General features: G+C 40.2%; 1 protein-coding gene across 2 annotated transcripts in view; it reads left to right on the forward strand.

The window, feature by feature from the left end:
• sncaip (synuclein, alpha interacting protein) overlaps nt 1-15,206 on the forward strand; it is a 31,316-nt gene extending 16,110 nt beyond the window's left edge. For both annotated transcript variants that reach the window (XM_033619965.2, XM_033619964.2), the window contains exons 9-12: nt 1,514-1,639; nt 2,184-2,353; nt 5,879-5,968; nt 6,903-15,206. In XM_033619965.2, coding sequence (XP_033475856.2) covers nt 1,514-1,639; nt 2,184-2,353; nt 5,879-5,968; nt 6,903-7,866 — 1,350 coding nt within the window. In that variant the 3' untranslated portion in view covers nt 7,867-15,206. The remainder of the gene's footprint in view (nt 1-1,513; nt 1,640-2,183; nt 2,354-5,878; nt 5,969-6,902) is intronic.
• Nucleotides 15,207-16,449: the final 1,243 nt, after the last annotated feature.

Genomic DNA, 16,449 nt, shown 5'->3' on the forward strand with positions numbered 1-16,449 from the left:
AATTAATAGTACTCATAATCAAGTATTTCTAAGTGACACCAGAGAAGGTTAATAAACACATGGGGCTCATTAAAAAACATTATGACCTGCTGTCAGTCATCTGAATTTCATTTTCCTTCATGGGTCCATCTACTGCAACACTGCTGTAGAGTAACATCACCTAAACTGTCCAGTCCAGTCAGTTACTTGTCAGTCATGTGACGCCATGTTAACTCCTCTGGGTTTGTTTGTAAAATACAGTGTGAACATGATATGGGCCAGAACTGGAAGGCAAGGATGGATCACTTTGGGTCGGACCAAATGAAGTGAACCCTGCGATGTCGTAAGGCCCTGATCACACAGAAAGCGTTTTAGCAGCTGGAGCACCTATTTGTAACAGTTTTTAATGAGAATGAAGCTTTCTGCTTGCTTTGTGTTGCCACATGCCTCGCATTTCTGCACTCTAGGTGCCTGGCGTTTCTGCCGGAGCACTCTGAACTCCTCGAGTTGAAAAAACCTTAAACCAAGAGTAAAAAAGCGCCCACGTCATCTTTTTCTCCATTGTCCATTGTGATGATTTAAGAGGCGGGTCTTCTGTGGTGGTCACGACAACAAGTTTACAGTTGGTAAACAATGGAGGAGAAACTGCTGGATATGCAGAGCTATACGGCCTGATGATAGACATCAGGTTGTCAAACTGCCCCTGAGTCATCCTAAAATCTGCCTGTAAACATCCATGATGGAGGAGAAGCTCCTGGACCAACTGGTGGTACTCCCCATGATCCAGCCTCTTTTTTAGGGTCTCATGTACCCACACAGATCTCTGTTTATCTGCTGACAGCCTCTCACCCTCAACCAGAGCTACAGACAGCACCCTCTGCCTCAACATGGCAGCAACTACACACTGATTAAGATTGATTTTACAGGAAGGTTGGGGTAAGGAGATGATGGGGTAATTGCCTGGCAACAATAAAAAGGCGTCGCAAGCATTACCAAAACTCTCTAATCTTTTCCAGTATAATAGATACACAAGGAAAACTTTGTTTATTTTACTTGTTAAACAGAGAAATACAACCGCACATGTTTTGGACTCAAGTCTCTCTCTTTCACTGAACCACATCAGGTTTAAGTACCCCGTTAACTCAAAATAAACCTCAGCAAAACTGTCTTGGTTAGTCTTGTTAGTCCTTTAGTTAGTTAGTCTGTTGTTCCAACAATCACCAGCTCTGGTTTGGTTGAAATGAATCCTTAATTCACAGAGTTAGATATGAAGATAATGTTGTTTTCCCTGTGTTCTCCCTGATATTGCGGGCATGGCATCTCCACTACTTGAAGTCAGCTCAGCTGCCTCTCGCACCACACTGACCTCTGGAGGTGTATGAGGTTTATAGAAAGATGAGTGTCTGTATTTTGACGGTATTGAAAATGATACCGTCCTGTAATACTGTGATACGTGTGTTTGTTTTAGGGATAATGTGTTGACCTGAGAATAAAACGTCTCCTTCGCTCTCTCTCTGTCCGTCTGTCTCTGCAGGAGAAGGTGCTGCTGTGGTTGCTTCAGTTCATGCAGGAGCAGGCGATCTCTCTGGACGAAGTCGACCAGAATGGAAACACTGCCGTCCACGTGGCGGCTCAGTACGGACACCTCACATGTATACAGGTGTGTGCGCACTGCTGGAAAGTAACAATTACTACCACCTCAGTTATCGCTGTTTCCTCTAGTTTGTCTCAGCCACTCCAACATCCTTAACCTGCAGCTCAGTAACACAGAACATGGTCATAACCACACTTTATCAATACTTCAGCATTTTAAATGTCAACATTTTAGTGTTCTGAACCTTTATTTTTTCAGACTTTGCTGCTGCTTATCATGAAAAAACATAGATCAATTATAAAAAATGTGTTTTACAATGTGGGGCTCATGTTCCTGCAGTGGGAGCCGAGTGTGTTTTTTCTCCTTGCTGAAGGAGAGGAGGATGTTATTGGTCTTGTCTGCTTCCTGTTGGCGAGCCAGGCCGGCAATCAAAATACTGATAGTTAGTGATCTGTTTGTGATAAAGAAGCAGTTTTTTCTCAGCAGAGCAGAGCTGATCTGTGCTGTGGGGCAGAGCATTTTGTTACACAGAGTTACCAATAATAATGTTTATTATTTTAAATCCAAGCACCAACATGTGTGAGCAGTAACCCTTTACGTCTGTGTCCAGACTCTGGTGGAGTACGGCTCCAATGTGACGGTGCAGAACCAGCAGGGGGAGCGGCCGTCGCAGAGTGCCGAGCGACAGGGACACACCACTTGTGCTCGGTACCTGGTCGTCGTGGAGACCTGCATGTCGTTGGCCTCGCAGGTTGTCAAACTCACTAAACAGCTCAATGAGTAAGTTACAGTGTTTTTACTTTTACTGTTTTCAAAACAGTTTTGGATTGTGTAGTTTGTTGTCGTTTCTCAGTTACCGTTACTCTCACAGTTCATTTTTATGTTAGTATTTTAAATATTTTAGTTGTTTAAACTTTTCTCCATGTATCTGCCTTTAAATGGTTTTAATTTAAAGGACCAGTGTGTCACAGGGTTTCCGCGGGTCATTAAAAAGCATTAAAAGTCATTAAATAGATTTTGCGAAAATTAAGGGCTTAAATGGCATTAAAAAGCATTAAATTCGATGTCCAGAGGCATTAAAAAATTAAATAGACTTGATGGAAAAAAACATTGTTATTCATGATTTGTTTTGATTATATAAACATTTAATCATTTTGATCGGAAGTATAATGTGATGATTGACAGCAGAATCCTTTAATTGGCTATTGTTTACGGCCGGTGCACAAAGTCACAACACCGGATGCTTGGAATGCAACGTGCTGTGAGCGTGCTCATGCTGTGGCGAAAGAGCGGAGGGAATATTGGCAAATGTCGGAAAAATGGGAAAATGCAAGTTTCAGCAGAAGTGGTTGGATGAGGAACTGTTCAGAACCTGGTTAAAGCCTGTCGACGGTAAACCCGGAGAGGCATTTTGCAGCGTGTGCAAAAAGATCTTCAAACTTTGCACAATGGGCGTCAATGCGGTGAAATCACACATGCTGTCAGACAATCACAAGTCGGTGATTAAAGGCAGGCAGCAGTTAACTGTGCCGAATTTCTTTGCCGTGACCAGCAACGCAACTTCTGCTGTCACCACCACAACTGCAGCTGCTGCTGCTTCCACCACCACACCTGCTGCTACAGTGACCGCCTCCAGCCTTTTCAGGTTAGAGTTAGTTTTTCACATCGTTCTTCAGGCTGATTTTGTTATTTTTGAAATGTGCAAATAAACTCTGAGACTGTAAACCGTCTTGTGAGCGGAGATGGGTAGAGTAGCCAAATATTGTACTCAAGTAAGAGTACTGATACTTTAGAACAATATTACTCAAGTAAAAGTAAAACTAGTCATCCAAATAATTACTTGAGTAAGAGTAAAAGAGTATTTGGTGAAAAAACTACTTAAGTACTGAGTAACTGTTGAGTAACGTCTGATTTATTTGTAAAATAAGAACATGTACGTGATCAATCAATCAAAAATAATAATCTGCAAATTCATGTATTTTAAACGATACCCCTTTAACTAAAACAAAAATAAATTAAATCTTTACAAACATAACATAAATCAAGGCACAAGAAACACAAATATATTCTTATATATATATATATATATATATATATATATATATATATATATATATATATATATATATATATATATATATATATATACATATATATGTATATATATACATATATATGTATGTGTATATGTAATTATGTACTCAGAGGTGGGTGGAGTAGCCAAATATTGTACTCAAGTAAGAGTATTGTTACTTTAAAACAATATAACTCAAGTAAAAGTAAAAAGTATTTTGCATTAAAACTACTCTGAAAAGTACAATTTATCCAAAAAGTTACTCAAGTAAATGTAACTGAGTAACTAGTTACTACCCACCTCTGCTTGTGAGCCATTTCTAATTCACTATAGAGTGACACACACACACACACACACACATATATATATATGTATATATATATATATATATATATATATATATATATAAATAAAATAAATAAATAAAAAACTGTATCTGCAGTTGGACATGGGCATTAAATTTGTTTAAAGTGGCATTAAAAAGCATTAAATTAGATTTGCTGATACCTGCAGAAACCCTGGTGTCAGATTTAGGGGGATTAGTGACATCTAGTGGTGAGGTTTGCAAACTGCAACCAGCTGAAACTTTTCTTCTGAGAAGTCCTTCAGTGTTCCCTTAAATCCTGCACACTGGACCTTTTTAAAAACTAAATGAGAAAGTTTTCATACTGTATGAAGCAGCTGTGAATAATCATCTATGTACATTTTAGATTAATACAGACTTTTTTTTTCATGAATAGTCCTGAATAAAATTAATTGAAATTTTCTTATTTAAGTCAGGAGAGTTTTTGATTAAGACTGTTATTTACTTTTTTTAGAATGACTACGTGAATTCTACACATTTCAAGTTTCAAGTTACTCATTGTTATATGCACAATAATTACAGAGAAGCTATACTGACACTGAAATATATAAGGCTCTCCTCAACAATGATAATTAAATATGTGTAAAAGCAAAATCACGCAAGTAAAAATAAGAGTCTGCAACAAAATAGTGCAGAAAGTTAATATCAAGGGATGACATGTAACAAAGAGGAAATATAAAATAAAATAATTTATATTTGTGGTAGACAGGTGTCAAAGAGAATGTAAACATGAGTATATAAAACATAAAGTGACAATTTGGGATGCACTGATTGTCTAAAATAACAGTTTTGCCCTATACTGATGTTTTTGTTGTTTTTTATTTGTGTTGGTTTTTTTTTTTAAATATTCATCTCCCTTTTTGTGCCAGAGCAACAAAGAAATATACTCTATAAAAAATAATTGAACTGTTTTAAAGTCATTCAGTCATTTGATACACTACCTTCGAATAAGCAGAAATTCAATCATACACATTTATGAAACAACCTTTAATATAACCGTTCACGTTAAAACATCTTTAGAATAATAACTGCTTCAAAAGTCTATTGCCTGTATGAAATATATCATAATCTCTTGGCTATTATCTGTTTAATTCTTTGTGAAGACATCAACAGATTTCTCCTTTAAACAGCTAAATTTATTCAGTCTTCTCAGCAAAAACTATTGCCTGTTTTACAAGATTACATTGAACACATCATAAGAAGGTAATAATTAACCTTCGTCCAATATTCGTTTTTACCGCAGCGGGCTTGAACGCATCATAATGTAACTCAACCCAAACCTCTGTCAGCAGTTAGTTCCACCAGCCGCTAACGGCTAATGTTACCTAGCTCTCGTCCTGCTGATTTCAAAACAGATTTATTGTTCAGGATGTAGCAAATATTGAAGAAACAACAGAGTGCGTGCTCTGATGTGTCAGTTGTGAGTTTACTGCGTCCTTTTGTTCTGGGGGCGTCCCGAAGAAGGTCTTTGTTCATCCAAATCATGTTTTCTATTGTCCACGGGACAGCAGGACACCGTTTGTCTTAAGCTCTGCTATCAGCCTGCGAAAATTGATGTAACAAAGTAAAAAACATCAGCAGCTGCAATTGGTGAATGTCACAGTATGTGCCGACAGTCAACAAGGCAAATATTGCCCAGTACCAATGTGGGGCTGATAAACTGGTGCATGCTTAGTGGCCCTATAAATGAATTTACTTTGCAGCATGTTGACTGTGTGTTGCTGTTCACAGAACGTCCAACATTACTGTCTGTGACTAATATTGCAGTGCGTCTTTATCTTTTTTTGGAAGTGTTCTGAGCGGTGTGTTTTCTAATAGTATCATCAGGTAGAGTTAATCCTTCTGTGTGTGTGTGTCCGTCCTACAGGCAGGCAACAGAGAGGATGACTCTACAGAAACAACTGCAGAGACTGATGGACCCCAACAAGGCAGATGGGACACCGTCCAGATCGCCCAGGTAACACACATGCACACATACAACATTTAGGGCCCGCACAGAAACCTATTCTCTTTTGTGGTATTCAACAACCACGACTACACTTTGGCCCGCACAAGTCTGGAGTTTTATTATTTGTAATGTTGGAAGTGTAGATGCTTTTATACCACGATGAGTTTCTTCTCATCCATTGTGACCGCGGCGAAACCAAAGAGTAAGACGATCTATCACCTGACAAAGAGCAGTCCAGGTGCTGTTCTGAGTGGCAGTGCTGGAAAACAGCACTCGCCACATCGATAGTTGTCACTCCCTAAAAGAATACAGCACAGCAGGGATTGTGGAGTGATGATGGTAACCTCCACTGAGAAGAGCTTGTACTCAGAGCCTTAGATATGAGCGGCAGCGGCGGTGGTGGCGGCAGCAGTAGTGAGGACAAGAGATGGCAGCATTTACAGCAGCTTTCAGGTGAGATGGCTTAAATACACCACCTGAAGCAGCTCTGAGGGTTTAGGGAGGTGGAGGATGAGCAGTCTGCTCTCTACTGTTTATTACAATTATTGTCTCATTATTAATGGTTTTGATTTTTAAATGTAATAATAGGTAAGGTAGATAGGTAGATAAAGGGATTTCAGAGCTAAAATGAGTTTAACTTAACCACACAGACTCCATGTGTTGTTACTGTATTGGTGATAGTAGCAGATGCACTAGTAGAGTAGTAGCAGTTGAAGTAGGAAGAGTTGCAGTAGTTTCATAACATGCTGTAGTGGGAAAAGTAATTATACTAGAAGAGCCAGCACAGTACGACTATTAGTAATAGTAGTCTTAGTGTGTGGTGGTAGGAGTAGTAAGGGTGAAGGTCTTAGTAGTCGTAGTAATGATTGAAGGTGTTACAGACAAACACACTTGAAACATGTAAAAGTAAAGGATCCTTTCTGTCTCCCTCTCTGGACTCCAGCTCCCATCAGCCCTCAGTGGAGGCGTGGCCAGAGATGATGTTGACAGCGGAGGTGACTCCAGGGGACGGTTGGTTGGTCCGTCAGGGAGGGGTGGGTCCAGATTCGGTGCTGCGGCAGCTGCTGGGGAAGGACATGTCGGATACGCTGTGTCCCAGGGAGAGGCTGCCCCCGGCGGGCGGCCCCGGGGCCACTGGGCCCCGCAGGACGGGGCTGGTGGAGAGGAGAGAGCTCAAACTGGCGAGACTCAGACAGATCATGCAGCGCTCTCTGAGTGAATCCGATTCGGACGGTTATCCACCGGAGGAGGGTAAGAATCAAGGAGCGGCGGCCGTGAGCACACTGCGACCTGATAGGCCGTCCCATCTGCCAATCGCAGAGGAGGAGCCAGTGTCAAACCACCTTAATCTGATGATGAAGAAGCACCTGCCTTCCTCCTCCTCCTCTTCCACAGCTGACAGGAAGCTGGCGTTTTCAGTCAGTGGGTCAAAGTCGGTAGACAGCATGGGTTACAACCCCTCCCCCACCTCCAGCGACCCCGAGGCGGTGGACGGTAAAACACCAGACGCTTCCAGTGACTTCCACGACGGCGCCAACGGCCAGAAAGTTGCCACCAGCCCCAAGAGCGCCCTGAAGTCGCCCTCGTCTCGCAGGAAGACGTCTCAGAACCTCAAACTGAGAGTCACCTTTGACGAGCAAGTTCACAAGAGCTCCAATCAGGAGGCGGAGCAGACCAAAGGGCATCATGGGAAGGAGAGGACTCCTACAGGAAGCTCTGAAAGCAAGCGGCCGTTCGGGGCGTTCCGCTCCATCATGGAGACGCTGAGCGGAAACACAAACCACAACAACAACAGTGGTGGTCAGTCAGGCTCCACCTGTCAGAACTCACCTGGCAGGAAGTCAGAGAGTAAAGGCAGCCCAGGAGGAGGCGGGGCCAGAGGCAAGAGCAAAACCAGTAACGTTTAACCAACGAGTGCCTACTGAAGGGCAGAGAGCACATAATGAACAGACCGACTGAGCAAACAGCAAGAGGCAGACAACATGAGAACTTTATACTGGAATTACAGTAGAGATATATCTGACATTAATCACAGATAAACCTACATTACCTTACTTTCGGGCGTGTCTCACAGCTGAGTCACCGACTCATCTTACTTCCTGTTTACCCAAAGTATCATGGGAACCATAGTGCCAAAAGCACAAACATATTACCCCCAAACAATGAAACATTCCTGACATGATACATCCGTGACCCACATTTCTTTTTGTTTGATAGCATCAGTACATTGTTTGACTAAACTAAGGCTCAGAATTGTTTCTAGTAAATCACTAATCTCCTTGTTTATATACAGATATTAAGTGATGAAAACGTGCGAATATAATGAGAAAAAATCAAATTCACTTAAATGATGTGAAGGTTTTCATGCCTCCACACTGACGATAGCCACAGCCTGAGGTATTTTGTTTTCGGGTTGTCCCATTCTTATGAGTGCTGATTTCTTCGAATTTGGCACAAACGTTCAGTTGGACTAAAGAATGAACAAATTAGAGTTTTGTGTAGGGATGCACCGAAATGAAAATTTATGGCCGAAGCCGAATAATATTAAACGCTTGGCCAAATACCGAGTACCGAATGCCGTTTTTTAGTTTTTCATTAGTTTTTGCAGATGAACCCCCTCCAGATTAGTGTTGTCACGGTACCAAAATTGGGACCAGTGAATGTGTCATGGTTCTGAGTAGTATCACGATACCACCGTGAAAATGAGGCAGATGTGCCTTTTGTCATTTATAAAAAGATAAATCACTTTTCTATAATACATCAATGATATTTCAGTGGAATAAATTACTTATTGACTTATTCATACTTCAAAAACAACATCAATAAGTGATTAACATAGGGGGGATCAAAATAAAATAAATAAATAAATAAAATAATAATCAACCAGCCACCCTCCTCCCCTGACAAGTCCCTTCATAAGTAAAGAACAGTCCCTAAAGTGCGGTGAGGTTTGTGGACCGTTACCTGCCACAGAGAGAAATGTGAACGGCTCGTTTCTCCTCTGATACGCCACATACTGTGTGCCGCCATGGCTCGGGTGTTCAGGTACTTTTGGGCAGTCATGTCAACAACTTATTCACCTGGAGCCGGACCTTTCCATCGCCGGTAAGCCATTATCATGGGCCGCCGTATTTGACAGGAATACGTATTCCTGTCCGTGTCTGTGACCCCTGTTCAACCCACAACCGGTGGGATTTGCTGTTTCGTTTCTGCTGCTGGTTGAAATCTGTACTCACACAGCGTGCTGAATGATTTATTTTGCCCGCACAAAACTATTTTTAGTTGCAAATGTGAGTGCAGTGACGGACGGAGTAAAATATCGCCACACTGCCGACATTTTACTCTGTCCGTCACCGCACGCTGTTTGATTGCGTTATCAAAACACGCCACTATTATTCAGCCTTGCTTTTCACTTATTCCACGAATACTGAATGTGTGTTTTTTTTTTGTTGTTTTTTTTTGCAATATTCAGCCGAATATATTCGGTTACCGAATATTCGGTGCATCCCTAGTTTTGTGGTTAAAGGTCACTGTAACCTTGCGTCCATCTCATTCTTATGAACACAATATCTCAAAAACACCTAATGGGAATTTCTTTAGATTTGGCACAAGCATCCGCTTGGACTAAAGAATGAAAGGAGAGGAGAATCAAAGGTCACAGTGACCTCACCAAACATATTTTTGGCCATAACTCAAGAATTCATACGTTAATTTTGACAAAACTTCCCCACAGACGTCTAACAGGATATTATGATGAAGTGATGTGCGCCTGGTGGCTCAGTGGTTAGAGCAGGTGTCCCATATACAAGGGCAATGGTATTGACTTGTCTTTACTTTAGCTGCTACTGGTTGCTAATTGGTTTAATTGTTTTTGACAACGTATACTCAGAAAATTACTTCCAGTCTTTAACAATGCTGTATATCATTACTCGTTTATTGTCTCACTATTGTCCATAATGTCTGGACAGAAACAACACAAACGTCCGATAAATAGAGCCATAAACATTTTAATCTGAGCACAGTCGAAAACATCAGCAACACCTGTGCTGACTGGGATGAATTTAAATACCATGGGCTGCCTCAGCCAGTGACAGAAGCCACCTAGTGGCGTGGTGGGATAGTACATTTCACACAAGTCAAACAAATGGCTCCAACAGCAGTGTCCTCGCCACAGCAATCCTATTCAATAAAGGCAAAAAGGCAAAAATGAATCTTAAATAATAATAATAATAATTATTATGCAGTGATGACATTTTATATCCAAAAGGTCAGAGGTCTAAGATGTGTGTGAAGCATCCATGTTTTCACAGATGTGCGTGCACTGGAAATGCAACTGGACAGATTTGCGTAGTCATAATCCTAGTTTGACAAAATAATTTCTGCTAAAGGCCCACTTATTAGCTTTCCCTGGAGCTTTAAACTATCTCATGGTTTTCATGAGTGGATGGAATTTGCCTAATTGTCACTGATAGGTCAATTCCAGACGATAATCAACAGACTGTGAGTCAAGATATTTTGTCAGACTATCATTCCCAGGGTCAAGTAGGAACTTTCACACTCAATCAATCAGATTAATTTAAATAGTATTTGCTCAGACTTCTGTTTTTATACCTGCAAACCGTGAAGTTTCTCATGTTCTCTGCCTCTGATGTTTGACCTTTGATGGTTTTCCTACAGTTTAAGGACTGAAAGACAAAACAGAAACTCTGTTATCGTCTGTTATTTTGTTCACGTGTAGCTGATGGCGTTAATCGGACTCACTTCAACGTGAAAGAGAAGAACCTGTGAGTGTTTAATGATACTGAAGCTGTTGTTTTTATATTGACAGACTGAAGGAAGTGTGTTTGCGTATTAATCAGCATCCTGCAGAAACCTCACATCTCCATATCACCACTTATCATTTATATTTTAGTTTCATCACGTTTCGTTAGATTACAGAGTTCACTGATCCGTTAAACCGAAGCAAAGTGTCAAATGTTTCTGACTGGAGACGACAGGTTTCTGTTCCTCTGCCACTCTGTTACTGAATTACACTAAAAATGAAGTATTAGTATTTATGTTTATGCACACAGTTACATGATTTGAAATTTTAAAATATGTGGTTATAATCCTGCACGTGGTCAACGTGCACCAGCACAACAAATCCTTTTAAAACCACTGTATATATAGTAGTATTTAATTTCTTTTTTTTTTTACGTTTCACATCATATTCCACACGTTTTTTATTTTATTTCCATGATTATTATCTATGCAGTATTTTTGGCATGAAGTAGACTTTAGTTGTGTGATGTGTTTGAGACGGGGAGGTTTAAGGATGCACCTTCTACAGCGGCCGACGAAACGGCCGATCGTTTGAACTTTAGGAGAAAGAAGAGATTCTATACAGCGTTCACAAAGCTGAGAGTAGACAACTGAGGCTGTTATCTGATGCTCTTATCCAGTGTTTAGAGTTTAGTGAGGCAATAAGTGCTGCTCATTTTCTGTTTCTGGTGACATGTTTACAGATGAACTCTCCTTAGCTTAAAGCTATGTTCATACATTAAGCTCAGTGTGTCAGAGCCATGGATGGTGTCACTGATGAGGGGAGAGAGACTTTATTAGGCTGTCTCCACCTCTTACTATTACCTAATACTTTTAGCATAATGACAGATTCAGGGCTGCTGAAGTTAGAGGGGACCTATTATGCTTTTCTTTATTTTCTTCATAAAGTATTATAGCCCAATGATTTCAGATGACATGACCAAAGTATCAATAATTTAAAAAAAAATCACTGTGATCAAAAACGTGAGGCTTCAGACCGTTCTGAATACGCTGGTTCCAGCAAATTTTCTATTTTTGTGACAAGTTAATGTCAGTTCATGAAGATTTCAAACACTTTACTTGGAGGTATCGACATAAGAGTGACATGACACTGTCATGAACTTGTCATGAACATTATGTACATGTCATAAACGTTTATGACTGCTGTCATTAAGTGTCATTAGGTTTGTGTAATGACAAGTTGACATTGTTTGGGTTGTCTTGATTATGACAACTTGACATTGATTAAAGTGACATTACCAGAAGTTGTCTTTGTCATGACAAGTTAACATTAAATTTGTTTGGGATGTCCCTATTATGACAACTTGACATTAACCAGGATGACATTACCAGAAGATGTCTTTGTCATAACAATAATAATCATCATGTCAACTTGTCATAAACACAAAAAGAGGAGCATTTTTTGTTAATGTCAACTTGTCATGACAAAGACATCTTCTGGTAATGTCATAAACGTCATAGCAGTCATAAACGTTTATGACATGTACATAATGTTCATGACAGGTTCATGACCATGTCATGTCACAGTTATGACAGTGCTATTTCACTCTTATGTAGCTACCTTCAAGTGCTGCTGCAGAACACTTGATACCTTTTCACTCGCTCCTCTGTAAACTGATGCTGGGTGGAGACACTAGAGTCTCACCAGCAGCCCCATGAGGCTGCAGTGTGAATTACACCTCAGTTTACAGAAACAGACCTGTTAAAACTTTACAGTATTGTGAATAGAGATGTAATGTTTTTCTTGAGGGTGGTGCGAGAGGAAAGGTCAAGGGCTTCACCAGAATCACTATGAATCATCCATGAGGAATATCTACGTCTAATTTCATGGAAATCTCTTCAGTCCAAAGTATTTCAGTGTTTCCGTCACTTCCTTTAAAAGGAAACCTTTAACCTTTTGGGACATTTCTGTCTCATAGTTTGATTACAAGATTCATATCTGTGTTCATCTTTACAGCCACTAATGAAGCAAAATCTCCTCCTTACTGTTGTAGTTTTACTGTGCGTCAGTGGTTTGGAAACACTCCTGATAGAGACAGATTTCAGCCTCGGCTCTCTACTTTGTAGCTTTGGGAGAAACTGGATCATGTCTGTCGTGTTTTTGCTGCACATTAACGTCGATACAAATACTGTCTGTGGTTCTGATGCAGCAGAATATTTCTAATACAAACTCTGTGGATCTTTTCTGTCACATTCCTGACCGCTTTTACATCTGTATTTTGGATCAGTGAGATTCTGCTGAGCTGTTTACTTGTCTGGTTTACAAAGACCTTTTTTATTTTTGCAGTTCACCATGTTTAGGTTTACACACTCTTTGGTGGTCGGGGTTCTTGATGGTGGATATATTTGAGGCGGTGGAGTCTGGGAGGATTTACCTGCAGCCACTGGGCTGATTCTGACTTGTTAAAGGATCAGTCCAACATTTCAGTGTCGTCCCCGAAGTTAGATAAGAAGTTGATTAGCAGCTTCTTCTGTTAGCATCCAGTACAGATACTCTACTTCGGGAAAGGGCAGTTTTGTTGCAATAAAACTTTATTAAAGGAATTGTTAAAGGTTAAATGTTCAGTGTTTACATCGGTTGTTGATCACAGAAGTCGTACATTTGGTGTGTGCTGTAAAGGAGATAAAAAAGACCAGAAGTACAGAATAGTAGTGGGCCGAGGTGTCCACATATCTGTGTTGGATGCTCCACTTGTGTTTTTCAGTAATTCAGAGCAGGAAAAAAAATGTGGTCGTGGTTCTAGTTAAAACTTTACTGTCACTGTTCAGTCAGTCTTCTGCGTTTACTTCACTCCCAGGCAATGTAAAGGTTTGGCACCAACTAGTACCAACTCAAATTCCTGTGATTCCAGTAAGCATTTCATTGATAAAAATGATCAAAAATCCCTCCAAAATACCACATTTAGACACCAAGACCTTGAGGAACACGGACAAGAATTTAACTTTTCGACAGTTGGATGGCAAGCACTTATGTTATGGAAGCTCCTGAGAAACCCCGTCATGACATAATATAACTATGGAAGCCATCCATCCTCTCGAGGTCTCTAGATTTTGGCTGTAAAGTTTCATGAGGCTGTTATTATCCTGAAGGTCACTACAGGTTGTTTTATACAGTGATGTCTTTATTTTTCTTTTTTAATGGCCTCTCTACACTACGAAACTGGGCTCATTGAATCCACAAGAGTCTCAGCTTTCCAGTCAGACCCAGTTTATGCAAATCCAAGGCTGTTACTGGACCCCAGTGTGCAGGAATATTTAATGCAATAAGTGAAAATAGTACATTTATACTGCAAATAAGTGCAAAGTTTGTGCCCAAAACTGTATGAGACTAGCATAAAGTAGACATGTGGAGACACGTGGGTGCCCAGAAAACCCTCTAGGTCCATATGATACCACTCTTATAGTATAGTAAACAATAAACTTCCAAATTTGCAGAACTACAAAGTTTTGAACACTTTATTTTACAAAAAAAAAGTCATTTGTTTGTTGCCAGTTATTGGGGAAAATATAGATCATGCTTAGTTCTTGCAGTTGATTCAGCCCAATTACCTGCAGGTGTCGTGTGATTTTAACTCACCGGAACATGCCAACATTTTGAAGTTGTCTTTGTGCAGGCAAATAATAAATCAGCATGTTTAAAGAACACATTTGCCAACAATAAATTGATGTGAATGAATATTTACTTGAAGCTTTTCAAAAAGTAGTTCTAAACTCAGAGTAACAAAGTGAAATAACAGAATAGTGTCTATATTTTCCTTTATAGTTTTATAAGTTATTTCCGAGACAAATTATTAAGAAAATACAGACTAAAGTGTCACCAATAGTTTTTCGGACCTTGTCCTCAGTTGTCAGGAAAACTCCCAGACTCCACCACCTCAAAATATCACTCGCTGCCAAAACACCCAGGGTTCAGTCTGTGGGTCGACTGTGTCGATGAGATTGTTTTCACAAATGCAGTTTATTTTATTTGAAGTATCTTCATCGTTTCAAGCGCTCCATCAGGATGAAGAAGAGGAGCTCTGTGTTTCAGACAAACTGAACTCTTCCTGTTTGTCGTCTTTTCAATAAACTCTTCAGACGGACAGTTGATGCATCCACTCAGATGTTTACTCTCAATGCAAACAAAAAAATAATAAAATGAGATGCATTACCAGTGACTGTTGAAGGAGCCTGTCTGATCTTAGTGTTTTTTACTAACCAGCGTGTAAAGAGAGACGGCTGCTCTTCTGTTATTGAAGACAAATAAACTGTTTGAAACTGAAGATGTTGAACTGGAGCTTCATGATCGGGGCAGTGTTTCATAAATGTTTCATAAATATTACAGTTGGGATTTTTAATCAAACTGACTTTTCTTGACCAACTACAGTTTTTTTGTACATGACTTAACTTTGTTATTTGATATTAAAGCACCACACAGTTGTGTTTTTGCATGTTGTAACTCATTTTCAGTGCAGCACTTCTTTGACTTGACATCATTGTCTTACCCTGCGGTCTACCAGGTGTTTGTTATTCCCCATTTCTGTAGTGTAAGCTGTGTGCAGAGCTGACGCACAACTATAAATCTGCCTTAAACATTCAGCAGCCTAAACTTAGTTCAGCTCGTGTAGCCAGACCTAGCCTTTTTGCTATGGTGAAAAAATTGCCCTGGCTTGTTTTGTTTTTTGTAACTAATCACAGTCATTTTGGACGGAGCTAAACCCACGATGCAGCAACGGTGCTCTTGCAAAATAGTGTCAGGGGTGAACATTTGCACATGCAGAGGCGAGCTCTGTCATTTAAAAAAAAAAAAAAAACATTTAAAAATTTTTGTGAGTCGATTTTTAGTGATTTTTTAAAAAACAAAAAACAAAACATAATCTGATAATCTGAGCCCTAGACATGAAGCCTGGATATACTTTAGCTCTGAAGCAGCTCTCTTGACTCCACTTGACGATCAGCTGGCTGTTTGTGACTCTAGCAGAACATTATTGCGACGATATTGTGTGAAGTGGAGCGGATCGGTACATTAGTTAAAAGATGTTAAGAACAGTGTTGAGCAGTAACGCGTTACAGTAACGCCGTTAGTTTCGACAGTAACTAATACTCTAACGCATTAGTTTTTAAATTCAGTAACTCAGTTACCGTTACCAAACGGTGCGTTACTCCGTTATTTTTGGCCAGGGTTTAAATCGGCACGCAGCATGCAGTATTCCTTCACAAACTGAAGTTCCCTAAACAATAAAAGATAGTCAAGTCAGATAGAGGTATATGAGCACTTCTTACCAGAGCATCTTAATGAAACACGTTTCTCACCATCTCTGAAGTCACCGTCGACCTGCTGGCCTCACCACAGTGCTGTAATGTTAAGCGGGAGCGCTTCTGTAGATTTTTAGTCCCAGTAATGTTATATCCTTGATGTGCTGTCCATTGTTATCCCGAGGAAGCTTCCTATACCGTTGAATTGTTTTGTCAAGTTGTAGTTTAACAGTCCCTTGGTTAAACTCCATCCGCTGTCTCTTAGGCGATGTAGCTACGAGCCAACACAGTTAGGAAATGTTTTGGTCTGCAGGGCTGAGTTTCCCAAAACATGATGCTTCTTATGCCGCATTCGTTTGGCAATCCAGGCCGGTCATTCCTTGTCGGATTTATATGACCGTATTACACGTCGGATCTGAAAGCGTTTCATTGCA

This window comes from Epinephelus lanceolatus, chromosome 9, assembly GCF_041903045.1.
Source record: "Epinephelus lanceolatus isolate andai-2023 chromosome 9, ASM4190304v1, whole genome shotgun sequence".
Taxonomy (NCBI): domain Eukaryota; kingdom Metazoa; phylum Chordata; class Actinopteri; order Perciformes; family Serranidae; genus Epinephelus; species Epinephelus lanceolatus.